The sequence below is a fragment of the Papilio machaon genome, chromosome 26 (genome assembly GCF_912999745.1).
Source record: "Papilio machaon chromosome 26, ilPapMach1.1, whole genome shotgun sequence".
NCBI lineage: Eukaryota > Metazoa > Arthropoda > Insecta > Lepidoptera > Papilionidae > Papilio > Papilio machaon.
In genome coordinates this window covers 1,802,389-1,829,649 of record NC_060011.1, presented here as the reverse complement: position 1 = coordinate 1,829,649, position 27,261 = coordinate 1,802,389, and the positions used below count along the sequence as shown (strand labels likewise).

General features: G+C 33.5%; 1 protein-coding gene across 3 annotated transcripts; it reads right to left on the bottom strand.

Annotated features, from left to right (window-relative positions):
- Positions 1-4,785: 4,785 nt before the first annotated feature.
- LOC106718678 (sodium- and chloride-dependent transporter XTRP3) lies at positions 4,786-25,449 on the bottom strand. Of its 3 annotated transcripts, XM_045684601.1 has the most exons (14): positions 25,291-25,449; positions 17,215-18,042; positions 14,954-15,186; positions 14,106-14,336; positions 13,651-13,761; positions 12,480-12,721; positions 11,673-11,823; positions 11,113-11,314; positions 10,625-10,784; positions 9,342-9,504; positions 8,662-8,862; positions 7,434-7,517; positions 5,524-5,600; positions 5,022-5,099 (listed from the first exon to the last, which is right to left on the bottom strand). In XM_045684601.1, exons 2-13 carry the CDS (start codon positions 17,474-17,476, stop codon positions 5,526-5,528), a joined length of 2,115 nt encoding a protein of 704 aa, XP_045540557.1. In that variant the 5' UTR covers positions 17,477-18,042; positions 25,291-25,449; the 3' UTR covers positions 5,022-5,099; positions 5,524-5,525. The 3 variants fall into 3 exon arrangements, with proteins under 3 accessions (XP_045540556.1, XP_045540557.1, XP_045540558.1); XM_045684602.1 differs by lacking the exon at positions 7,434-7,517; XM_045684600.1 differs by lacking the exons at positions 5,524-5,600; positions 7,434-7,517 and having other exon boundaries at positions 4,786-5,099.
- Between the last annotated feature and the right edge of the window lie 1,812 nt (positions 25,450-27,261).

The window sequence follows — 27,261 nt, the reverse complement described above, 5'->3', positions numbered from 1 at the left end:
TATTGCTTATACAAATTCTATGTGTAAAGTATTCTTAGAATATAAGTTGTAAATATTGTAAAGTGTAACTGTCAGAGAATAAAGGCTTTATCTATCTATCTATCTATCTAAATGTAATATTTATTTGGTTTATTAGATTTTATTTAATTTTTTAAGACAAAATGTATATAAAATGTATTGGGTATAAAGTTAAATAATATTTTTATAGACTATAAGTTATTTTCAATTTAATAATTGGCATATAAAATCACAGCATGTATAGTAATCGTTGTTATTTTTTTTCAATTTTAATCAACTTTTTAATAAATACATACTGTGTTGCCTGTAACAAAATGTATGGTATAAATTATATTAAATAAAAAGCAGTATAATGGCAATTTTTTATTTCGCATTTCAAAATGTTACCTTATTGAGTATAATTCATACTACAACTAGTGGGCGGGATGTTATCCCTTAAGCTATCTACGTATCAACAGAAACAGCGCCTTAATTATTTTATTATAATTTTGATTCGTTTACAGCGACCGTTCACAAAAATACCAGGCAACGTACTACGAACTTTTGACGGGAAAACATCGGTCATTTTTTTGCGCGTAACTAGCTACAAATTACGGCAGGGGCGTATTTCGTGTATTTTTTTTTTGCCCAAAATTTTACAAAGGGTATCGAAGGAGCTTGTAGCGTACGCTCCTGGTCTAACGGTGTATTCAGTTAATAGTTAGGGTTGGTACACACTATAGCCTTTTGTTATATCGTATACACCTTAATTTGTTATATTTCTACTATATTTTGATTGTTATGTTATTTACTTTTATTACGTTAGTGTTTTGTATTTTATTCGTAATCATAAAAAAGTTACCACAGGTATGTACCAGCCCTATTAATGTTATCCTTGTAATTTAAGTACATTATCTTTTTAATTTTGAAATCCTATAAGTTTCAATTATTCCTTTTTTCCACCTTTAATCGTTGGTACATGGAAGAGACGCGTGAACGTTGTCATAGTCTTTTATATAACGTATATCTAGTGATTTTAATTGATGTTATATCATACATACATATAATTCCTGTACATAATTATTATGTACAATAATATTTAATTTTAACAATCAACATTATTAGAAATAAATATTATATGTACATGAAAATTGTTTTCAAATAGCCATATAACCACACCCTGTTCCACTTCACACCATTTTATATATTTTTTTTTAACGAATACATAATAGAAATGTTTCACTTAGTGCTATTTAAAATATTTGAAGACTGAAGTTATCTGGACATGTAAAAATTAAAAATTATGTTCTGTAGATGTTAACGTGGGTGTTCATTCTGTGGTATACAAAAACTTTACAAAATCATAGACGACAATATGTTTTTTATGAACATTTTAACCCTTAATTCGATGGTGTCCAGTGTGACGAACAACTAATTAAAAAAAATCTACTGAACTAGTTTAGAGAAAAATACATAAGATTTTGATTTTAGTGCATAGGTAACATATAACAGATTTAGTAAAAAATATAATTTGAATAATAAAACACTCAAAATGTCAGTTTTTGTCGAAAGTGGCGTCGACGCCGAAGTAATCTGTTTTGCTCAGGGTGTTTTGTTCTATTTTTATTGATTTTTACTAACTTTTAGACCATGTCTGTATTAATTTATATTGCTGATATTATATATATCTAGAAAATAAGATAATCACGAGCTTCTACACTCATTTTCACTATTTTATCTCGCTCTAAATCTCTTGTCCGTCACACCGGACACTGTCGATTACTACGTGAAACTAGCTGTCCGGTGTGACGAACATTGCCAAATACGCTACGATTAACGCCTTTTTGTTACATTTATTGTTTTTTGCACAATATCACATGTGGTTGAATGTATTCTTCTATAAATGCTTATTTTGTTGTTTTGCGTTTTTACAGAAGCATTTGCATGGACGCATTAACAAGATAAATCACCAAATCACCCTCACCAGATCCATATTTTTCATCTTCTGCACCTTCAATAACTTCTTCTTTGGAATGGCTTAATTTATTAGACATTGACGAATTTGAACATGAAAGAGACTTTGAGCCCTAAAAGTAGTAAAAAGACTACTGTCTTTTGCATGAAATGTGACGTAAGACTATTTTTTACAGGGAAGAACCCTCGTAATTGCCATTTGAAATTTCATACAAAATAATTTTTATATTCATAGTCATATTTGATTACAATTATTAATTAATTTTTGTTTTTGGTGTGTATTTGTTGTATTTATCATTTCTGTTAGTCATTTGGTAGAGTCCGCCCCAACGGACATGTTGTTTCGTTACATACTTGACAATGTCCGCTGTGACGGACATGTGGTTTATCATAAACTGTCCAGCACTAATTTTTTTTAGCATTTTTCCTGTACTTATTTCATATCCAAAAATATGACTTTACTATAAAAAAACAGTTTTTTTGTTACAAAAAATTTCGTCGAATTAAGGGTTAATATTGGTAACCCACGTTTAAAGTAATTCAAAAAAGTCAGTCGTTTTTGAACAACCTTTTAAGTTAAGACTTTAAGCCTAAAAACAGTTTTTAATATACACCACGAAGATAAACGCCTAATCAAAGTGTGCGTTCAACGCATGGTAAACACCATTACCTAATTTTAAAATTTTGACAAATTTTCTAATTTCAACATTTTTAGGTTAGTTTTGAAATGGTGCTTTTTTCACTTTCATCTTGCTATCAAATAAAAAAAAATAACAACCGTGCAGTGTATAAATGTGCAGGAAACCGATTTTTTTTAAATAAATAAACAGTGTACACTTAGCCTTCATACGCCTGGTTGTGGCATAAACAATAAAGATGGAAAATGGCTTGATCTAGCAATATGGTGCAATCGATTATCCACATTTTTGATCTTTATTTAATGGCGACATAAGGCCAAATACATCGGTTTATTTTAATAATAATAAAATAATACAATGTGTATTTCAAAAACACATCATTCTATTGAACATTTTCATAATAGTAAGATTCAATTTATGGCAATTGTTAACAAGTTCTCAATCCGTAGTAACAACTTGTTATCAAGCTCTTTTTTAGTCACGTCACATCGATTTTGAATTACCGCTTAAACTTACTTATAATTAAAAAGTGACTAGCTTTTGTCTTTCTAAACTGTCTTCCTATAATCTATACCTATACCGCTAACTTTATCGAACAACGTTATATAGACCGACAAACATATACGACCCAGTGAAATACTGAACCAGGCCATTAGCACCTCTTGGTCAATTTCAAAAATTTATCACGCGTTCTTTGTCGTATTGTAGCTTTCTTGACTTATCTTAAGCCGCATTCACATTTCTGACGCGTCACAACACAACAAAATGGCGCGTGCACACTAGTCCGACCCGCTGTGTCGTGTCGCTGCGCCGTCCCCCGCACCTCACCCATCCTGACCCGGACCGGGATCGCTTTTGACGCGACACAACACAAGCCATCACAACACACTGCGTCAGAGAAGTGTGCACGCAACCATATTAATTGTATGAGACCGATACCTTTCTGACGCATCACGACACAACACGTCAGACAAATGTGAATGCGGCTTTAGATGTCATTTTCTGTCAGAATAATCTGCGATAGCAGCGCCTCTCACCGGGCCGGATTTTGTCGGACTATACGAGACTATAGCGCTAGTGAGCCGTAACAGTGTTGCCTGTAACTATTTCGATATGCAACGATCTAATTAGGACAATAACTATCTCAAATTTAAAATTTTTGTGTAACAGAATTTTGGTATATGGAAACAAAGACAAGGTATAGCAAATACATGTAGGTACTTAAATTGTTATTGCTCACTAAGTTTGAGCCAGAGTGGAGATATTTAGATAATTATGTACATATTTTTACTTTACATAGATCTGGTAATTTCAACAAAGATCTAAGGTATCGTGAAATATTTGACCCATATCAGTAAATCAACACTTTGAGTACTTTCGAAGTTATTAACGAGTCAATCTTGGCCTCCTTAGCCAAAGATACAAGCAAAAAATCTAGCATTCGTTTTACATAAAAATTTTATATACTTCTATTATTTATTTACTTTATACGGCCTAACAGGTTTTTTGCTAATATTAGGTCCTTACATATGAAATTGGCGTTTTTCGTACTGGCCACTTTAATCACGAATTTCTCCTCTTTGGTAAGGAATTCCAAATTCAAATTTGTACAGCTATAGACTCATGTATTTGTGGTTCGATGACCGTCATTCATTTGTTTTTTTTCTTCTGTTTTTTTCTGTTTGCGTCACTCATTTTACAAAATGGAAAACTTAAAATATCGCATTATTTACGAGTACGAGTTCCGCCGTGGCACTAGTGCTGCGGAAACGACTCGAAGGGTGAATGATGTGTATGGCGGTCGTGTTGCAATTAAATATGTTATATTAAAAAATATTCGACTTTTTGTTCCTCCCATACAAAACGCCAATTTCATATGTAAGAACCTAATATTTCACCCTACAACACTTTAGATCTTTTGTAAAACCTTTGTTCAAGAGTGAAATATGTATCATTTTGAATCAATTTATAGTTCGTATTAGTTATGTACTTGCTATGTGTTATTTATAACATATATATATATATATATATATATATATATATATATATATATATATATATATATATATATATATATATATATATACATATATATATATATATATATATATATATATAATACTGTTAGGTATAAACCGGAGAAGAAAGTACTTTTAAAAATTAACACATGTTTTTTTTTATCGAAATGTAATCACCTAAAGAATTGTTTATAATTACAGCTACTGTCTTATGTTAAAGCCTTACTGTAAAAAATACGCGAATTTATCTCTAGTAATCATCTAAGAACATTATATAACCGCGAAATTTCAATATTAACGGTCAATCGTCGACGACGTCCATTTTGAATGTTGTCGGTTTGTGACCGATAGGTTTCATGGCGAGTCGAATTCCGGTGCTCGTTGGTTTAGTGTTTAGAATCTCTTCGTCACTACTGCTTGAGTCTTCGAAGTGATCACCTGTGTTCACTTCGCCAGGCTCCGAATCGGAAGACTAAAAAAATGGAAAAAATGTTGCCTAAATAAGCTTATTGAGAATATACCAGCAATATCAAATTCAGCTGATAGAAAAGCTACTGTAGAAACATTCACGGGGACAATATGCTTTCACATGAAAAAAAAATAACTATCCAGAATTTTGCATGCATTGTTTATAATTATAAAAATACACTTGCTACCGATCTCAGAGTAGTTTTGATGGTCGCTAAAGTACTTTTAGAGTTGATTAAATTTGTGAAATATACAGTGAAAATAAACGCCTCTGAGTGCGGTATATAGAAATGTTAACCACAATTAATAAGCTATATATATGTATATCTACTGCAAAAAATTAAGACAAAAATATTTTTAATTGTAAAGATATGAAATTATTTTTGTCTTCGTTTTTTATCTATTTAGAATAGATCGAGCGAACAAACGTCTATTTCTTGGGTCGGCTGCGCGCGATGGACGTCGGTAATCGCTTGCTCGGCCTCTCCTCACTGCTGTCCACCCCCTAAAGTCATCGGGTACAATATATTTACATGTGATTTTTATATAGTGCCACATTTATTAAAATAAAAAATAACAAAAATAAAAATATTTTTTTGTAAGTACGTGCCTGTACTTTTTGACTTTTGCATAAAAAATAAAATATTCATTTATGACAACTTTATATATATTTTTTAAATTCAACTTAAATTTTTTTTTTGTTTGTCATCACAATCGAAGAAGGCAATTACTGAAAATTATATTTATTAAAGATTCATGTTTTCTAAAAACACGTTTAAACCAATTTTTACCTAATTATTCACACACATTTAAACTAAAAACCTATAAAAAAATTATGTTGTCTTTTTTTCAAAATGCTATAAACAGGTTTATTAAAATGATTGTTCTTTGACATATAAAAAGTAATAAAAAATTATACAACTAGAATTTTTTTTTATTTTAAGTACTTAAAAAAATGGCTGACTAAAATCTCGGTAATGAAGAAAAAAGTTGCCATAAACGAAAAATTAAAGTAAAAATAAAAAATTATGTTCTGTAGATGTTAACGTGGGTGTTCATTCTGTGGTATACAAAAACTTTACAAAATCATAGACGACAATATGTTTTTTATGAACATTTTAATATTGGTAACCCACGTTTAAAGTAATTCAAAAAAGTCAGTCGTTTTTGAACAACCTTTTAAGTTAAGACTTTAAGCCTAAAAACAGTTTTTAATATACACCACGAAGATAAACGCCTAATCAAAGTGTGCGTTCAACGCATGGTAAACACCATTACCTAATTTTAAAATTTTGACAAATTTTCTAATTTCAACATTTTTAGGTTAGTTTTGAAATGGTGCTTTTTTCACTTTCATCTTGCTATCAAATAAAAAAAAATAACAACCGTGCAGTGTATAAATGTGCAGGAAACCGATTTTTTTTAAATAAATAAACAGTGTACACTTAGCCTTCATACGCCTGGTTGTGGCATAAACAATAAAGATGGAAAATGGCTTGATCTAGCAATATGGTGCAATCGATTATCCACATTTTTGATCTTTATTTAATGGCGACATAAGGCCAAATACATCGGTTTATTTTAATAATAATAAAATAATACAATGTGTATTTCAAAAACACATCATTCTATTGAACATTTTCATAATAGTAAGATTCAATTTATGGCAATTGTTAACAAGTTCTCAATCCGTAGTAACAACTTGTTATCAAGCTCTTTTTTAGTCACGTCACATCGATTTTGAATTACCGCTTAAACTTACTTATAATTAAAAAGTGACTAGCTTTTGTCTTTCTAAACTGTCTTCCTATAATCTATACCTATACCGCTAACTTTATCGAACAACGTTATATAGACCGACAAACATATACGACCCAGTGAAATACTGAACCAGGCCATTAGCACCTCTTGGTCAATTTCAAAAATTTATCACGCGTTCTTTGTCGTATTGTAGCTTTCTTGACTTATCTTAAGCCGCATTCACATTTCTGACGCGTCACAACACAACATTTATTTATTTATTAAAGATTCATGTTTTCTAAAAACACGTTTAAACCAATTTTTACCTAATTATTCACACACATTTAAACTAAAAACCTATAAAAAAATTATGTTGTCTTTTTTTCAAAATGCTATAAACAGGTTTATTAAAATGATTGTTCTTTGACATATAAAAAGTAATAAAAAATTATACAACTAGAATTTTTTTTTATTTTAAGTACTTAAAAAAATGGCTGACTAAAATCTCGGTAATGAAGAAAAAAGTTGCCATAAACGAAAAATAAAAATTATACCGAAAAAAGAAAACTAAAAGTCATTGTAGTACAGGGGTGCTTACGTCGAAGTCTCCGATAGTGAACCTAGTGCTGGCCTCGGCCACGAGCTGCGCGGGCGCAGGCGGCGCCGTCTCCGGCGAGATCACCTGGACGCCACGCACCAAAGACAACATAGAGTACAGCACATAGTGTTAGCGGGGGTTAGTTACATTAGCAATACATATATTACAAATAGACACGCTATTTTTTAAGCGTCGGTTTCTACTGTCGAAAAATTTACATTTCCAAATAAATTAAAAAACATTAATCCAGTCTTTGTATGAATCTTTGAGTTAAGGTATTCTCATGGTAGAGAATTAAGTTTATTAACTTTAAAGAATGAATCAAAAGTAAATGAAAAAAAAAATAACGTGTCTATGTATTTAGTGTTACTGAAATTCGATACATAAATAACTATAATAGCTATTGCTATTTACATTAGCGAAAAAATCCTTCTTCCAAAAAAATTTTTAGCCCATAATTAATAGATTAATTATAAATATGAATTAATAAAAACACAAAAGTTTTTTTTTTTACTCTAAAAGAAACAATGTGTATCAAAGATGGAAAGTACATTGAGGTACTTTGCCGCCAATTCTAACGTCAATCGTAATTTACAATTAAAACAAAAATTCACGTTAAATTATTTTGCATATGAAGTTAATAATTAAATTAAGATTGGCTGTTTTTCATATCGAAGTATACGCGAACTGTAAATGACTTACTGTCGGTTTCTGAGACCGAAATCTCGGTATAAACATATAGTTATCTTGGTCATTATTTTTGACAAAACAGAGATAACAATATATGTTAAAAGAAGATTTTGCTCTAAGAAACCCACGTTAAATATTCACATATTCAACCATCATTAAATCACAAACGGAATATTTCTATTGAAAGATCCTAATTTATTGAATTACTTTTATAAATAATATTATGTAGTTTTTATAGTCGAGAGCAATGTCTATTTTATTATAAGTAGCATTAGCACATTTAAGTATAACACAATTCAAATCTTATATCTTCTCGCAATTTTGCACGACTTGCGCTAAAACTAATTTTAGATTTCGGCGGGAAAAACGGTTGCGCGCGATGTCTTACCGGGCTCATAGTTAATCATGAACCGCCATAGAGGTTGAATCTTATAACCATAGCTATTATAACCTACAAAATTTCTTAGGTTATAACTCTATGGTCACCTTTACCACACAAACACAATATTTTTTTACAGTATGTTATATTTTAACTCACATCCTGGTCGCTCATCATCTCCTTAGTAGAAACAGTGGTTTCGATTCTGCGAATGGAGCCCTGGTGGATGTCCACATCGAGCGCGAGGCACTGAAAGCGGCGCAGTATCAGCACCACGGGTATTGGCAGTACTCCAGCCAGGATCATGCCGGCAGCGATTCCTAACACCCAATTAGGATATGGTGTTTTTTCTACGCGACCCTGGAAAGAAACGAAAGTAACGATGTACATAAGTAAGAAATTATCACTTCGCACCGAGCTTTTTTTTATTTTATTTGAAAAAATTATGTCACATCATAAGGTTAACATTTTTTTGGCGTGACCTATTCCTAACTACTACTACTACTACTAATAACATTAATAAACTAATATTTAAAAAAAACTACTAATTATTAATAAAAATTGTCTAAATGAATAAAAAAAAATTATTGCATTCAGATTGTTAGAAAAAGAAATTGTTTTATAGCTGCTATCCTGACCTTTTAATTTGTTTATTTGGATAAAAGATAGAAAATACATTGTAATCTTTTATTTTTATTATAGTCGACTCTGATTTATAAGTCGTTAAATCGTAAAATGCCAAAATTAACATGAATAGTACGATAGCAGTTGCCGGCGACTTCATCTGCGCGGAATTAATATAAAATCTAGTAATAAATATAATCTATGTCACTCCTTACCTCAGCAGCATTCCATGCACCGTAAGTAGGAGGTATGATGAGCATGAAGACCAGAGAAGATAGTAAGATGCAGGTGACAATGAAGGGCCCCACATAGCGCCATGTCACCTGCCAGTACCAGCCTGGACGGTAGCCTGTCATCTCGTAGATGTCGTTTGTGAACCTGTGGCGGTAAAAGGGTTAAGTCGAGTATATTAGTTTAAAACGGTTAAAATGCAGTTTGATTAATCACAACAGTGATTACAAATAAAAAAATACTAAATCTTACTTTTTACTAATATTATAAATGCGAATATTTAGATGGATGGATGGATGGATAGATGTTTGAAGGTATCTCTGGAACGGATCAACGGAACTTGATGAAATTTAGCACAAATGTAGAACAGTCTGGAAGAACATTTAGGCTACGTATTAAGTTTTTTTTTAATGCCGCGCGGACGGACGTCGTGGGTGACAGCTGGTACTTTAATAACGATTAATGATATGTTAAGGGTAAATAGCCCAATGGTCAAGGATGAATCCGATCACGTGGTCGTGGGTTTGAGTCTCACCATTCGACTATTGTCCAACATAAAAAATCTAAAAAAAACCAATAATCTTAACACAAGCCTAGAGCTTTATTGAAATAATAATAATAAGTACTTGTATCATAGCTGAAAACCTACCACGATGATATGACGTAGTTATGGGTGATAGAACAAGAGCCCGTGAGTGCCAGACCTTCGTAATTTTATAAAAGCTGAAAATTTTTCTATGTGTGTCCCTAGTACAGGTAAGAATGATGCCCACCCATGAAGCTGAGGCAGCGGTGGCTTTGGCAGGTAACAGGTAATAGAGGTGTATAAAATTCCATCTCAAATTTGTCATAAAATAACACACATAGAAAATTTTTCAGCTTTTATAAAATTCCGAAGGTCTGGCAGTCACGGGCTCTTGGACCATAATAAAGTGTTACTATATCAACTCGGTCGTTCAACAAACAGTTTGGCATTCATAAACAATTTTAGCGTTTGACAGATTTACGTATGTTGATACAGTAAAGGTGTTTACCGGAATTTCAAGGTCAGAACTATGAACAAACATGTATTTTTATATGATTGATGTAGAAAAAAGCAGTTGTTCTAATCTGATAGTGATTTGAGATGGCAATTTGCTCGACAAGAGAGTTTAATAATGTGACAGTTATCTCAGAAACCGGCCGTAAGGAAGTCTCTCATATTAGTTGCAATTCATTGAATTTTTAGTAGGTACTGCTCTAATATCATAGACAAAAGCGTACTTACTTCTCGTGACCATAGATATAGACGACAGAAATCATCTCGAGCAACGCTACGACCACAAGTCCGATGGTGCCGGCGAACGAGTCGAACATCTTCAGCCAGTACTCGCCCGCGCCTGTTGTGAAGATCAGCCCCACGAGGAAGCAGAAAGTACACACGGCACCTACACAAACATATCACGTTGTCTCTTTAAACGTCGGGTTCTAAGACCAAAATCTCTGTATAAAACATATCTTCATCTCTGTCTTTATCTTTGACAAAACAGAGATAACTATGTTTTAAACGGAGATTGTGGTCTCAAAAACCCATGGTTATACAAGTAATTTTAACACTGGCCCATGCTCACAAGTTTAAGAAGACAATTTTCAGAAGGTTCACCGAAATCACGTCAAATAATTCAAGAAAAACGTATTTGACATTTCATTTTCCAAAAAAAAGTAAAACCTCTTCTGCAATAGAAAAAAAAACATGAGTCATTGGAGAACACTCACCGGTTATGACAGGTTTGCTCATTCGTTTAAAGAAGTCAATATCGAAGATGGTGCACAGCATGCCCTCCATGATGCCGATCTGGCTGCCTAATCCTAGCGACAACAGCATCAGAAAGAAGATGATCGACCAGAACGGAGCTGGAGTCAGTTTGAGGATAGCCTGTGTGAATACGATGAAAGCTAACCCGGTGCCTTCCGCTGCCTGCAAAACACATAGTTTACATTCAAATCTGTCGCTTTATTCTTCAGAAGACTTAGTCAGCACAGAAATAAAAAAAGTAACCTATAACATGCCCGCGTACATCAACTACCTTCCCATCAAAGTTCCGTCAAAATAGGTCCAGTCGTTGCAGAGATTACCCGGAACAAACGCAGCCTCCGACACACACACAATCATTGAAAAAATGCAGAATATAACGCCAAATTCTTCAACTTCACACCTGTCTTTTGTATGGTCGTGATAATGCACCCGACAAGCAAGCTCCCGATCAGCACAAAAGCTAAAGCTGTTACGGACTCCCTGTTTTCAATCTACTAATATATGTCCTGATTCAGCTTACCTCTTCTAATTGTCTACTCATAGTGCATCCAGTCAGGTTGAGTGCGGTTACCACTGTGTTGTTTAAAGTTGGGAACTCTTCTTTGTAGTAGTCGAAAGTTGAGTTCAATGTAAACCCACCGATCTGGTGCATTGCTAACACTTTGATTTCTCTGGAAATAGGGCCTTACCATAAAAAACCTTAGACAGTGTTTCATATACATTTTAGCTTAAACATACGTCAACCCTTTTATACCGTAACTAGCAACCGGCGCGGAATTTTGACAAATCATAGTTATTGAAACATTATTATGCGCAGACTAGTTAGAAATCTACCAATAAATAATGATGTACATATACCGAAAGCATTGTGACATATATTTACGGCGAAACATATAACCAAGTCGACGTCAAATCAATCAGCGGCGGTCAAAGGGTTAAACACGTGTTTAAATAAACACTGTCTAACAGTATTTTTGGTGTAATACAGATAATGTTTTGTACATACTTTTAAAGTACATCGTTTTTAAGTTTACAGAACCATACATATATGTACCGTATATTCAGTTCCAATTTTAGGTTAAGCCTAAAAAAACTTTTTTATTTAACTATATAAATTATAGGATTATTATTAGGATGTGGATAAAACCGTTGCAACCGTGGAAACTGTTTAAAAAATTAATAGACCCTTAAACTTCTCCTTTATTTCGTCACTTTATGTCTGGTCGGTTTATTATTTGGAGTTTTGTGATTTTATAAGAACATTGCCACTTCAAAGCCTGTTTTATAAAATTTCTGGTAAAGAGACTAATAAAATAACTCCACTTACTTAGTCATACATTTCTCTACCATAGTAAAAGCTTTGAATCCGAGAATACTGAAGATGACCACAGAGGCGTAGATTGCAGTGAGAGCGTTACACACGGATACGAGTAGGACGTCTCGGACGCAGTTGTTGTTTGGCGGATTGTAGGAACCGAAGGCGATGAGGGAACCGAACGCGAGCCCGAATGAGTAGAACACTTGAGTTGCTGCGTCCAACCATACTGTTGGATCAAGTAGCTTGCCCAGCTGAAAGTTAATATATTGAAGTTGTTACTATTTATAAAAAAAACAGATTTTTTATACTAGTTGTAGCCCATTGGTCAAAATTTTACCATAACAATTTACATGTTATAGTTATCAAAAGCACGATTTAAATCTTACTAATATTATAAAAGCGAAAGTTTGGATGGATAGATGTTTCTTTGAAGTTATCTCCGAAACGGCTCAACGGATCTTGATGAAATTTGGCACAGATGAAGAACACATATATTACATTTATTTTAATTCCGCGCGGACGGAGTCGTGGCCAAAAGCTAGTAGTACATAAAATAATTTATTCTTAACCATAGAACATAGTCATACAAGTGAATAGTGATAGTACCTAATTAAATAATTTTATTCTATAATTAAAACAGAAATACAAAAGAATTTAAATTTTAAGATAGATAACGATGGAATAAGGTTAGCTAATTAAGTATTTACATTTATTAATTTAGAGTATTGTTAGTTACAGTTTTAAGACTGAATAGTACATTAGTTTGTGACCGTGACTTCGTCTGACTGGAATAAAAAAATATTAATAGCATATGTACTATTCTTAACAATATATCTGTCTGCTAAATTTCATCTATATCCGTTTAGCCGTTTTTAGATACATGCTAACATCCATCCATCCATCTAAACTTTCGAATTTATAATATTAGAAGTTAGATTAATAAGAGTAAGATCGATGAAGAAGCTAAGAAGCGGTTGCTGTTGTAACTTAAGAACTATGACGTCCTGTAAAGCAATTTCTAATCCTCCCTCTTTTAAGCCATTCTATTTATCTTCTGGTACGACACTACGTTTAATATCTCCTTTGTCTTCTTACTTTTGGTCTTCTCCTATGGTTATCAGGAATATATAGGTCGATGTTTTTTTATTTAGTTATTTGGAATTGAAATATTAGATCATACCTTAGGTTTGTACATGTGTATGATTCCGTCGGCAGAGCCTGGCAGAGTAATGCCGCGGATAAAGAAGATTGTCAATACAGCGTAAGGGAACAGAGACGTGAAGTACACCACCTGTATATCACAATTATTGTTATAATCGAAAATGTATGGTATAGTATACAAAAAGACGATGTTACAGAGGAAAAGAGGGAGAGACTCTCTTACTCTCTTCGTTTCTCTCTAACTTACGAGATGTATTTTTTTAAGTTCATGCCGACATGACGGTAAATAAAAATTGTGTAAAAATTTACTTGTATAATTTAGTGTTTGTACATTAGTATACATTAGTGTTGTACATATACAAAACACATTGTCTTCACACATCGTTTCTGTTCTTTAAAAAGGAATGGGATCAATGACATTACGTTTTATTTCTGCAGTGGAAATCAACTTTAACATAGCAATATCCTACTCACTTTCCCGCTGCTCTGTATACCCTTCATGACTATAAAGAAGACGATGATCCAGGCTAACAAGAGATACAGCACGATCCACCAGCGCGGTACTCCGGGGTCTTCGATGCTTGGTGACGCGTCAAGTGCCTCTCGATACCAGTAGTATACTGTAGCTGATGCTTTGCTGCATTCGAGCTCCGCTGAACTGTTGTCTTGAGGACAATGCGCCCATGGCAGCTGGTCAGCTGATAACTAAAATCGTAATTATATTATAGACTACAGTAGAATTTTACAATGTCATCTAATCTACTGATATGTTTTTGAAGTTACTTAATCAATTATTGCAAAAATTGCCATCAAGCTCAATATTGTATTCACGTAGACGTAGACAAAATAATACTGTTTTAGTTGAACACCCTAACTGCTTCTACATTTCTTTTTGAACTTGTAATCCCAATTATTTTCTGCCATCATACATCCCTATCTGGACTCTGGAGACGTCCATCTATACCACTTTAGGAATCACTGTTGTGTATTAAGATTCTATCCGAAGTTTAAGAACACTTTTCAACGTATTTACTCTTTGTACTATTGTTCTACGATGATACAAATACCGTATTTGAAAATCTATATCTATATATATAAAATAAAGTCGTGTTAGTTACACTATTTATAACTCAAGAACGGCTGAATCGATTTGACTGAAAATTGGTGGGCAGGTAGCTTAGAACCTGGAAACGGACATAGGATAATTTTTACCCCGTTTTCTATTTTTTATTCCGCGCGGACGGAGTCGCGGGTAAAAGCTAGTTTATTATAATGTATTCAAGTCCTCAATAAAACAAATGACAAAAAATGATTCCACTCACCCGGATACTATTAAAAAGATAAAAGAAGACCCATGTGATGATAACATTATAATACAGAGCGACGAAGAGCGTGACAATACAGCTGGAGATGCCGATACCGCCCAACCAGGGGTGGATCGTGTTCCAGACGCCGAGGGAGCCCAAGCGCATCTTCTGCCCGATAGCCATTTCTATCAGGAAGAGCGGAATGCCCTCCAGCACCAGCATAATTAGGAATGGGATCAGGAATGCACCTGCAAACACAAACATTTTTAAGTTCCAAATTATATGCGCATGACTTGATTTTTGAAGTTGTTACCAAATATTTATCAGACTTTGATAGATAGGCTTTTATTTTGACCGATTGTTATGTAATACCTTTTATTTTCATAGTATTGCAAGAATCCAAGAACACAGGATACTAGGTATTTCTTTGGATGTAAGAATTTGTTTTCTTTAATTGTGCTAGATTTTAGGGTAAAGGTATGAATGGTAAGTTTATGTTATTAACGACTAGCTTTTACTCCCGACTTCGTCAGAACAAGATAAAAAAAGTTGTCTAAAATATTTATACATTCATAAGCTATCTTCCTGTCAAAATCCCGTTAATATCAGTCCAACTGTCCCGGAACAAATGCAAACTTACAAACAGGCGTACAATCTTAAAAATTATTAAAAATTATTATTATTAATTAAGATTTAGCGAAATAGGTTTTTTTTAATAATACACACAGATTCTTTAATTTTATTAGTTGTTTAGATAACCCTAGCACTAATAGAAGTAGTTAAAACAAAGTGATAATATTGTAAATTGATTCTCAAATGATATGATCATTTTTTAGTTTTAGTCATTTCTCTTCACGTACTTTTCTTATATAGGATGTTACAATAAATATAAACTATTTTTTAAGTATACAGAGACGAAGTATTCATAACACAGAGACCTCTACGGTGCTACGCCGTAGTCCGTAGCCCGTAGCTGGTTAGACCACAAAAAATCAATACCAGCCGGCAGCAAACGGCTCGCATTCTGCAGTATTATGCAATTGCTCGGTACGTTTCATTCATTTAATAGAACCCTGTTGTATACTGTGGGTTTCCACTGTTGTGGCTTTATGAAAACATACTTTTTTCTCCCGATATTTTTGAGGAAACGGAGAAAAAATATGTTTATTAAGACACGACATTCACAGTTCGTGAATGTCGTGTCACGTCGCGTTTGTCACCCACTTAGGAAAACAAGTATATTTTCCTAACCTCAAGGTATATTTCGAAGTGATTTAACACATTAAAAGATGGATTAGGGTAATGACACTATTAAAGCGAAAATTCCAATTTAATGCTAGTTTCATACAAGGGCAGAATAGTGAAATAGAGCAGTAAATTGTGCGGTATTGCTATTACCACCGCCGTCAGAACAGTACTACAGTGGGCCTAACACGTATATTTGTGACAATCGCCATCGTATCGTCATCATCAAAATCTCACACTAATTTTGAGATAGTTGACGTGACGACAGTAATTTCTCACAAATATTCGTGCTAGACCAGTACTAGTACAGTAAATATCGTTCTGTCCTCTTGTAACGCTACTATAATTTTGAACAATAATCCAAGATCTGTCAAGGCTATGTAAATCCAAGACCTTAACAGATGTGTATAATTTTTTTTAATTAAATGACTTGATAATGACTTGATGAATTGATGCAAAGATTTATTGATGACAGTTACACAAAAGAACATGTGAGTTTTTGTAATTATTTTTCGTATTTACAGGTTTATTTATAAAAATATAAATGAATAAATAAATATTATCGTCAGTTTTAAATATATTTACATACTAGCCTTTGCCCGCAACGGAGTTGTATTAAAAAAAAACTTAATTAGTAGCCTATGTCTTCTTCCAGACTATGTTCTACATCTGTGCCAAATGTCATGAAGATCCGTTCAGCCGTTTCGGAGATAACTTCAAACAAACTTTCATCCATCCATCCATCAATCTAAACATTTGCATTTATAATATTAGTTAGATTGCTCACATTTGTTAGGGCAACCCAATCACCGCTATTTTAAGTTATTGTTGGTCGTCTCCTTGCCTCGCGTACCAGGCACTAACATTATTGTCAAGGTCGTTTGTGGCTTCGCATGTTCTATTGATTTACAAATTTATTGTCAATCCGTGTGTTTCCATTGCAACATACATATAAAAGCATAGATGTATGATTTAATACAATGAAACTAACGACGATAGAATGCACAAAAAATATTTAATAAGAATCTTACCTCCGCCATTTTGTTGACATAAGTACGGGAATCGCCAGATATTTCCCAAGCCGACGGAATAACCGATGATAGACAGGAAAAACTGGAGCTTGCCAGACCAGGCGGCGCGGTCCTCGCCCGGCGCCTCGCGCTGCAGGGAGCCTCTAGAGCCCTGCAGGACTATGGTCACCCCATGGGGACGTTCGCTGCCGTCCGCGCGCGTATTCAGTGGCGCCAACTCGTGTCCGTTCCGCGGTCCTATTGGCTCAGCTTTAGCCGCCATCTTGATTTCAACTGACGTTCCGATTCGTTAAGTTTGAGGTTATTTTGATATTGTATTGTATTCTAAACAATAAATTGCTATTATTTTCGAAATAAAAATGATAGATTTATCTAGTGTTATAGCTTATTGTAATAATTAATCGATATTATTGTCCGTTTAACCGATAATCCTTTGGTATGAGGTAAGTCGGTATCCGTAGAATCAAATAGCTGGTTTCAGTTTGACAAGGTTCTTGGAATGGTAGTCGTTGCCTATGAATATGTTCATAATATTAGATACTAAGTTTGGTGAATCTCGTAATCGTATGTAAAGTATCGGATCGCGTCTTTTTTGACGAATTCGACAACTTTAAAATACGTCGTCGTCCTCTGTAGTAGTTTTTGGCGTAATTTTAGCGAATCTCTGAACACGTTGGTTGCTTCTTTGTGCATATGAGTGGGTTTATGTCAGTCCACGCTAGCTAAACTCGTGTCATGGCTCTGCGCGGGATATAGGCCCTCATGAGATCGCTTTAAACTATGTTAGACATGTTTACCAAACTTCTATGTTGTCTTGATAGATGAATTCTGTAACAAAGGAAAAAACAATGTTATTAAATAGTATGTAATCGTTAAGTGTGTGCTTAGTGAAGAATTAATATGAAGAACCTACACTAAGGGTCATTACTAGTAGATTATTGATTATTTATTAATATCTGATGTAATGATTAGTTATTAATACATTCAAGGATTTAGACATTTCGTGCGGAAACTAGTTCAACACTTTTTATGGAGACAAAGGTTAATTGTTATAATATAAAATTAAGCGACACATCGAGAGTAATATGTAGGTACATCAAAATTCAATATTTGTAAATAAAAAAAAACAGCATATTTGGTCACGGTTTCATTTCGGGGAATCAACATTTTAACTTAAAAGCCTAACATTAACGCGAACACATTTTTATAAAACTCGTCTGACCTACTTTTTCCTTCTAGATAATTCTGATTGCACTTTTATGGAATCTGGGAAATTTGCCAAAACAATTTGCCAACTTTACCTCTGTTCGATTTTATTAAAAAATTATAATAACAACAGACTTTACCAATTAAAGCTATATTTTGTACGGCAAAATTATTACACAATTTTCACATGATAAAAACGAAAAATTAAAATTAAGACTAATCTTATAAATAATTTATAATTAATTTAAAAAGAATATGCAGAAAAAAATCTGGTAATAATCGCGCCAAGCTAACCAATCTTACCAATGGATGGATAGATGTTTATTAGAGGTTATCTCCAGAACTGCTCAACGGATATCGATGAAATTTGGCACAGGTATAGCACACAGTCTGGAAGAATGCATAGGCTACTTAACAAGTTTTTTTTTAATTTCCCGCAGACGAAATCGCAGGCTACAGCTAGTAGGAAATAAAACTGATAGTGAGCATATTTCCATTTAAATTCTCTTGATTACGTAATTAATTAAAATAATTTTTGAACCACACTTTCTTATCTACGCAGATGTACACTTTGCTACTACGTAGTGGTTTAAAGATGTGACATCGATAGCTTATGACGTAAACGATTAAGTAAAGAAGCCGTTTAAGTTTTGTTTTACTCACTTAAAACAATCAATATGTTAAAAAAGCAACTATTTTTACTGACGGAATCTTATGAGGATCCAGAGAAGGTATTCAATGATAACCTCCTTCTTTTTGAAGTCGGCTAAAAATGGAACTAAAGAAGGACTACATTGAGGTGTAAAGGACATGTAGTTAAAGAATTATTTTCACTACCCACTTAAAATCGAATATCGTACAGCAAACTGTTACCATAAGAGATATAAAGCCCGTCCTACACATGGCAACATAAATCTACGAAACCCGTTGAGTTCAGTCGCTAAACGACTCACGCAATAAAATTGATACACATGCCGTGTTGCCCACATTTCTATTTGTCATCACTAAAGCCTATTCGCAACCTGTTTTTCAATATCGTCGTGAGGAAAGTTGCTGCGATTTTCAAGATGGCGGCAACTGTTCGAATAGACGACGCGCGACGACGATACGATGTTGTTTATATGCAACGCGATACTTGCGTTGCATCCATACAATATTAGTTCCGATGAATTACGTTGCTTTGTTTACGACTAAGTGTCATAATGATATTTCTCTTTAATGTATACTTAGGAAATAATATATCGATCTTATTAATATTATAAATGCGAAAGTTTAAATGTATGGATGGATAGAAGTTTGTTAGAAGGTATCTCCAGAACGGCTGCATGGTTCTCGATTGAATTTAACATACACGTAGAACATCTGAAAGAACACATAGGCTACTAATTAAGTTTTTTTTTTAATTTCACGAGTCACGAGTCACGGGCGACTACTAATTGTATTATATATCTTTATAAAACAACCATTACATGTCAAACAGGTAAAAAGTAAAGTTTTCATAACTGTTATTTGAAGAATAAAGAGAGTCTATGAAAAAAAATGTACAACCTAGTGACTGAGGTGGACATAAAAAGATAAAAAAACGAGGTACTTATGAATGTCTAGACGTCTCTTGAACGAAACGATATACACGTAAATCAGCTTATTTACAGTCTAGGGGACCTTATGTCAAATAGGGGAGCTTTATATTACATTAAATAACTCATTACATAATTGCAAACGCTTTAAAAGTTAAAATAGTTATATATCTTTTAAAATATATTATATATCACACCCAAAGATTGAAAAAAAAAACATACAACTGTGAGATGCTTTGATAGACTAACTCTCTTACATTATTACATAATTCTTTTTTTCACTATTAGTGGCATATTTTGAGTACAAAACATATCCTTTCTTCTATACCTATACTGAAAGATGTTTAAAAAATAAATATCCACACGTGCAAAGTCAGTGGAGCCACTAGTTTAAGATACAAAGTAGGGCTTTCTCAAAATCCTTTATAAATGAATAGTGGTTTTTTGACACTTATTAACATACATTTTGTGGCAAGCTTGGCTCTTGAACTAGGTAACCCTGTGTTTCAGGAGCCAATTGATTCCCCATTCATTAAATCAATACATTATACTTTAGTACTGATGGTACATCCTTGACTTTGTCCCACCTACATCGGGGTCGGTGCACCAGGTTTCCGTCCTCCAAATGTAGAATCTAATTAGTACCAAAAAAAATAAAAAATACTAGAGAGGTGTCAAGGGACACCCGGATGGAACGAAGTTCCTTTCGATTAATTAATAAAGGAATTGTAATAAAATTTTAGTTTTTTTAAGTTATAATAATATTTTTTTATTATTAACAAATATAATGTTATATAAACTTAATCAGTAGGCTCAATTATCTGGCTTGCATTCTATAAGAGAGAGAGAGACAGACAGAGAAACATGCGACGCCGCACAGCTTACAATAGCTTACTATAGCAAAAAGTGTCGTGACAACTTTTCGTAAGAATTTTCCGTCTAGCCCCCCTTCACAACGCGCGATATGGAACTTCGTTCCAATAACAGATAAAGTATAATTATAAACGTCAAAAAAAACTCAATTTACGCACAATTCAATTTGAATTAAGAACAGGATTATTTAGCTTTACTTAAGACTTGTTGGGACATGTTCCCGAGCAAGGGGAGTGTACAAAAGGCTCTTTCCCCTTACGATCTTTTCGGCCTTGACACCATTCCGCGGACCCTTATACCGTTTGGCGTTTATAATTTATCGACTATATTATCACGTGACTGTATTTAGTACATTTGTAATATCGTTGATTGTTAGTGTAAGCTTGTATTTGCATTACCGCAGGGATGGCCAACCAGGGATTTTTAATGACGTCTTAAACGTGCCATGAAATAATTTTGAACTTTGCGATTATTTAAACATTGCATAGCGTAGGGATCAACTGCGTACGTTTTTCACATAGTACCTTTATTCACATACTTTTTTTGCGCATAGTGGATTTTATGATCTGTGAAATGCCAAAAAATTGTGTTGCGTGCCATTGGTTTGCCATTATTACGCCTGCACTACCGAAACACGCGGGTTACTTTCAAAAAACATTAAATTAGTATCAGTCGGAAATCGACAGAATAAAACTACGGTTTTATTAGAAAATCGTTATACGTTTTCTAAATAAAACTTGATGAACAAAAATTTGAACTTGAAACTTGTAGTTCAAAGCCCGTTGATAATCGAGATATAATTATTTTAGGTAAGGTCTATTCCCAATATCTTAAATCCTACTACGATTTAGAATGATAGATCAATAATGCGAAAGTAAACTCTATCTGATCTGAATAAGATGCAAAATGGAACTTAGTGTTGTATAAAGCGGTCACTAGAACGCCGTTAAATCAATACTATAGTATGGCTATTCCTGTTTTGAGATTCGTATCATGTTCTGTTACAATCATATTGAAATCTATATCTATATATATACAAAAGAAAGTCGTGTTAGTTACACTATTTATAACTCATGAACGGCTGAATGGATTTGACTGAAAATTGGTGGGCAGGTAGCTTAGAACCAGGAAACGGACATAGAATAATTTTTACCCCGTTTTCTATTTTTTATTCCGCGCGGACGGAGTCGCGGGTAAAAGCTAATATATATACAAAAGAAAGTCGTGTTAGTTACACTATTTATAACTAAAGAACGGCTGAATGGATTTGACTGAAAATTGGTGGGCAGGTAGCTTAGAACCAGGAAACGGACATAGAATAATTTTTACCCCGTTTTCTATTTTTTATTCCGCGCGGACGGAGTCGCGGGTAAAAGCTAATATATATACAAAAGAAAGTCGTGTTAGTTACACTATTTATAACTAAAGAACGGCTGAATGGATTTGACTGAAAATTGGTGGGCAGGTAGCTTAGAACCAGGAAACGGACATAGGATAATTTTTACCCCGTTTTCTATTTTTTATTCCGCGCGGACGGAGTCGCGGGTAAAAGCTAATATATATACAAAAGAAAGTCGTGTTAGTTACACTATTTATAACTAAAGAACGGCTGAATGGATTTGACTGAAAATTGGTGGGCAGGTAGCTTAGAACCAGGAAACGGACATAGGATAATTTTTACCCCGTTTTCTATTTTTTATTCCGCGCGGACGGAGTCGCGGGTAAAACCTAGTATACATTATATAAAATAGTTCATTTACACCACTGATCTCTAGAGATATCCGATGTACAGGTCGCTGATTAAGCAATGTAAATCTTTGTACCTAACATTATTTCCTTTTTTATTTATATGAAAAGGTGGCAAACGAGCAAACGGTCACCTGAATTCGCCGAAATTGCGAGGCGACTGTTGCCCATAGACATCCACAAATGCAGATGCGTTGCCTACCTTTAATCGACGGAGAAGAGGACGCACGGAAAGAGGATATTTTCCCTTCCTATGCGTCCCCTCTTCAGCCAAATCCACTTCTCTTTCCCATCCTTTTCCTATTAGGCAAAGGTAAGATTAGGCTTCCGGCACCACACTCATCAGACTGTACGCGGATTTGCTTCCACTTGACGCCTGTATTCTGTGTGGTCGTGGTATTTCACTGAGCGAGGCCCATTCGTGCACCCAACAAATATTGTTGTTGTGGGATCTACCACTGTCAAACAGTCCTTGCGTTGCAAGTATCGCGTAGCGCGCCCGAGTTTACTATTTGGTCAATACAGGCATAGCGAGGCATAGCTGACAAGTATTAACAAAATGTCAACTGTGCTCTACCATCTTCAAAATCGCGGCGACTTTTCTCAGGACGATCTTGACAAAGTAGTAGAAAGCGCCTGGCTTTGACAATGACGGATAGAAATGAAACGACACGTGTCTTTATACGAACCTGACATTGCATTACGTAAGTAGCGTAGCTACTAAAATCGCCAGGCGATGTAAATTTTCGAAAAATTTACATCGCCTTGTGTACAAAGGGCTTAAAGTCATTACACGAGAGAGAAGATAATCACGAGATATGTTACTTTTTTTAAGTACGTTTGTTTTATTTTAAATACTAGCGACCCGCCCCGGCTTCGCACGGGTGCAATGCAAAATATACCTACTACAGAATAAATGCACAATTTATTTAAGGTACTTAAATGGATAAGGATTAATGCTGTATTGTTTAAAATCACTTCGTAAAAGAATAAAAATGGTTATGCTGGGTTATCCCTAAGAGATAGACATATACCATCGCGGACTTTTTTGTTGAACTTTTTAAGGTGAACAATACATTATTTTGGTCTATCTCGTAGGGTTCAGCCAGCGTTTGCAATATAAGCGCAAAAAAACGTGCTTATTTACGACATCACATTAGAAAACTTTAAATTTATCAGTGTTTCTCTACTATATTATGCATTTATTATACATACAAACCTTCCTTAAGAATCACTCTATCTATTAAAAAAAACCGCGTCAAAATCCGTTGCGTAGTTTTAAAGATCTAAGCATACATACGGACATACAGCGAAAGCGACTTTGTTTTATACTATGTATTGATTCTTTTGAAAACAGATTTCTTTATAATATATCTCAGGCACTATAATGCATAAAATTATGTGTTGATTGTGGTATAGACAATATAATTAAAAGTATGTATGGCTCTCATTTGTAGGAAAATTTATTTAATTCAATTTGTTTTATTTATATAATTTATGCGTTCAATTGTAGTGAGATGTAGGCAAGTAACATTTTAATTTAATTATTTAGAACACAATTGCATAATTAATGGAAAATTGATAATATTATAAAAACTTCTGAAAACTTTCTATTGAATTAGTACTTTTTCGTAAAAAATGTGTTTTAAGCATTAAAAAATACATATGACCCTTCAGATAGTGTTCATTACAAAAGAGAAATTTTCCCACAAAATTAGTCCCACAATTTTACAAAACATAAATACTGCTTTATTACTTTTTTCGAACTTGTATGGGCAGTGGAAACTAATGATGTAAAGTTTCCGAAATAAATGTAAAGTCCGAAACGAGAGTTGAAAAATTCTTTCACTGTTAGGAAGCAACACTATCGCCAGATAACAGGCTATATTACTAGATTTTCTTTTAATTCTGCGCGGACGAAGTTGCGGGTAACTGCTATTTTTTTTTATAAAATTAAATCATTTACTTGGCCAACAAGTGTGTATAAAAATAGACTGTTAACAACACTATTCAACACATTGTGTAATTAAATTGTAGACAAAAATATTTTCCTATTTTTTTAAACGAAAGCTTTAAAGGCACACATTATCTATGGCCTTTAGAGGCAAAGAGCATTCTGTAATGCCACCGATTTTTTTTTTCGAAGTAAAAGTTTTCGTTCTATAATACTATAGATTTTTTTCTTTAGAGGCAAAAGTATACGTTGTATAAGGCCACAATTTTTTTTTAATAAAATAAACATCAGTGCACGTGACAGTGCCGCGTGATAGGTAACCGTTCAGGAATAGAGTCCTGACCTTCCTCATGCCTCCCGTGCCCCTCCCTGCGCATCCCCTTTCACCCCTTGCACAATGCGCAATCAATAAACCACCTTTAGGACATATGTGTACAAATTCTGCATTTATCTCAACTTATCCAATCTTTTCGTGTCTATATTAACTACACTAAAGAAAAATGACTTAAAAATAAGTGATGTATATGTAATTATAAGTATATTGTAAATATGGAACGAAAAAAATCGACTTAAAGCCAACGCAATTTTTTTAATTTAATTAATAAATACATTATAAAATACATTCGCAATGATGCTTTCATGAAAATTATGAATGATTTTCATAGAAATAAAAAAAAGTCGAGAAAAATCACGCAATGATTAAAAAGTTAAATAACATACTTTATATGTCACAGTGCATAGGAACTGCTTGGTGCTTGAGTGATGCACTTAATTTTTCGGTGATAAATTAAATTAGCGAATTCCATTCGTCACTTCACGGCGGAGCGCGCAGTTTTGCGACGAACGTGCTTCGCGAACTGCCGTAGACTGAATTTAGTGACGCGACACCTTGATAGCGCTGCACCGACTATACTGAATAAGGGTTGTCGATAAAAGTATTAAAAATTCATACTTTTTATTATGGTAAATAATTTAAAAATACCACAGACTTTACAATAAGTGATTTAAAGAGTTTTGCTTTAAAAATATTTATTTCGTAATTTTTTTTTTTAATTTTATTAATAAAAATGTAAAATTGATAGTAGTTGATAGCAACACTAATTAATAATAAAATATCGATAGTAGATCGTAAAATATTGTTATACTATTTAGGTTAAAAATGCTTACTAGACAAATATTAAAATAGTTGTTAGGTCGAGGTCGCAGCACACAAGACTACTGATATATGCATCAGCACGTTTAATAAGTAACTCGTAGTAATAAAAATTATGTTTTACTCAAACGTGGGGAGTCACTAATTACCGTAACATAATAAATCGGTATTATAAAAGAGTTGTGGTAATACTTAAGATTACCGATTATCCGAAGAATACCGTTTAATTTGAAATGTAGTCAGATAATGATTTGTCATAAATAAATAATAATAACTCTACTCAATTAGTATGGTGCATAATCAGACTAGCTCTCATTATTAACGTTTGCCAGATTATTATTTTTCAAGGGCAGATTACCGTAGGTTTCTGATATGATTTCTACAAAGATTTTGGACTCAGAAACCCACGGTAAAAGAAGAGTTTAAAGTCCTTGTTATTTTTTATTTAAGAGAAGGGGGCAAACGAGAGGCGGAATCACCGAGATGAACATCTCTGACCATAGACGTCCGCAACACCAGAGGATGCAGTTGCGATGTCGCCTTTGAGAAAGAGGTACGCTCGCTTCTTGAAGGACTCGAAGTAGTATCGGCTTAGAAATATGTATATATCTTTTCCATTGTCACTTTCTCTACCGTTATTTTATATTCATCATTGGTAGTGTTATATTTGGATTAAAAAAAATATTTTAACCATTGAAATTTAAAAAATATATTATCAACATTGACCTTGAAATTATTCTGCCAAGTTTACAAGTTTTCAGTGAGTCTAATTTGCTTATTTATGTTTCAGTATTATTGGTTTATTTACGATTGCGTATGCGCATTTATATGAATGTATGCATAAAAGGGATACCTATATTATAGAATATACTATATTACGTGAGATTCTGCTAATACACGTTTCCTGATAATTTTATGTGTCTATAAATAAGGGCAAGCAACTATTAACTATTTTATAACCTCCGTATATTTTACACGCGTAATATTTATGATGTATTTACGCTACAACACAGTTCTGTAAATTTATTCATAATCGTACTAAACATAAAATCTGTAAATAACTCCGTGACTATCTTTGTATAGTACGAGAAACTTATTTAGCTGGGGAACAAAGGCGCTACTATCGCGGTTAGTTCTTTTAGAAAATGTCAAAACCTACTTTTATAAAATCCGACTTATTAATGATCTAATAAATGATATAGCGCCATCTATTGTCTATGATTTAAAACAACAATTTTAAAATTATTGACCTAAACTAAATAAACATTGAAAAAAAGATTAAGCAATAAAAAAGTTATGTCTTGAGCACTTCATCTCTCGTCAAAGCCTTCAGAGCGTCAAAGTTGAAGACAATTAAAAATATGTTAAATGCAATAAATTAAAATTTACATTCTAGATTGTCAGTGTCCAATATCCTTTAACTAATGACCGGTAACTGATGACGTCAAAGTCACTGAAAAAGGACAACACAATTGTTATACATGTACAAGTCTATTATTACTATTTATCATTAATTTATTTGCAATGATGAATTGTAG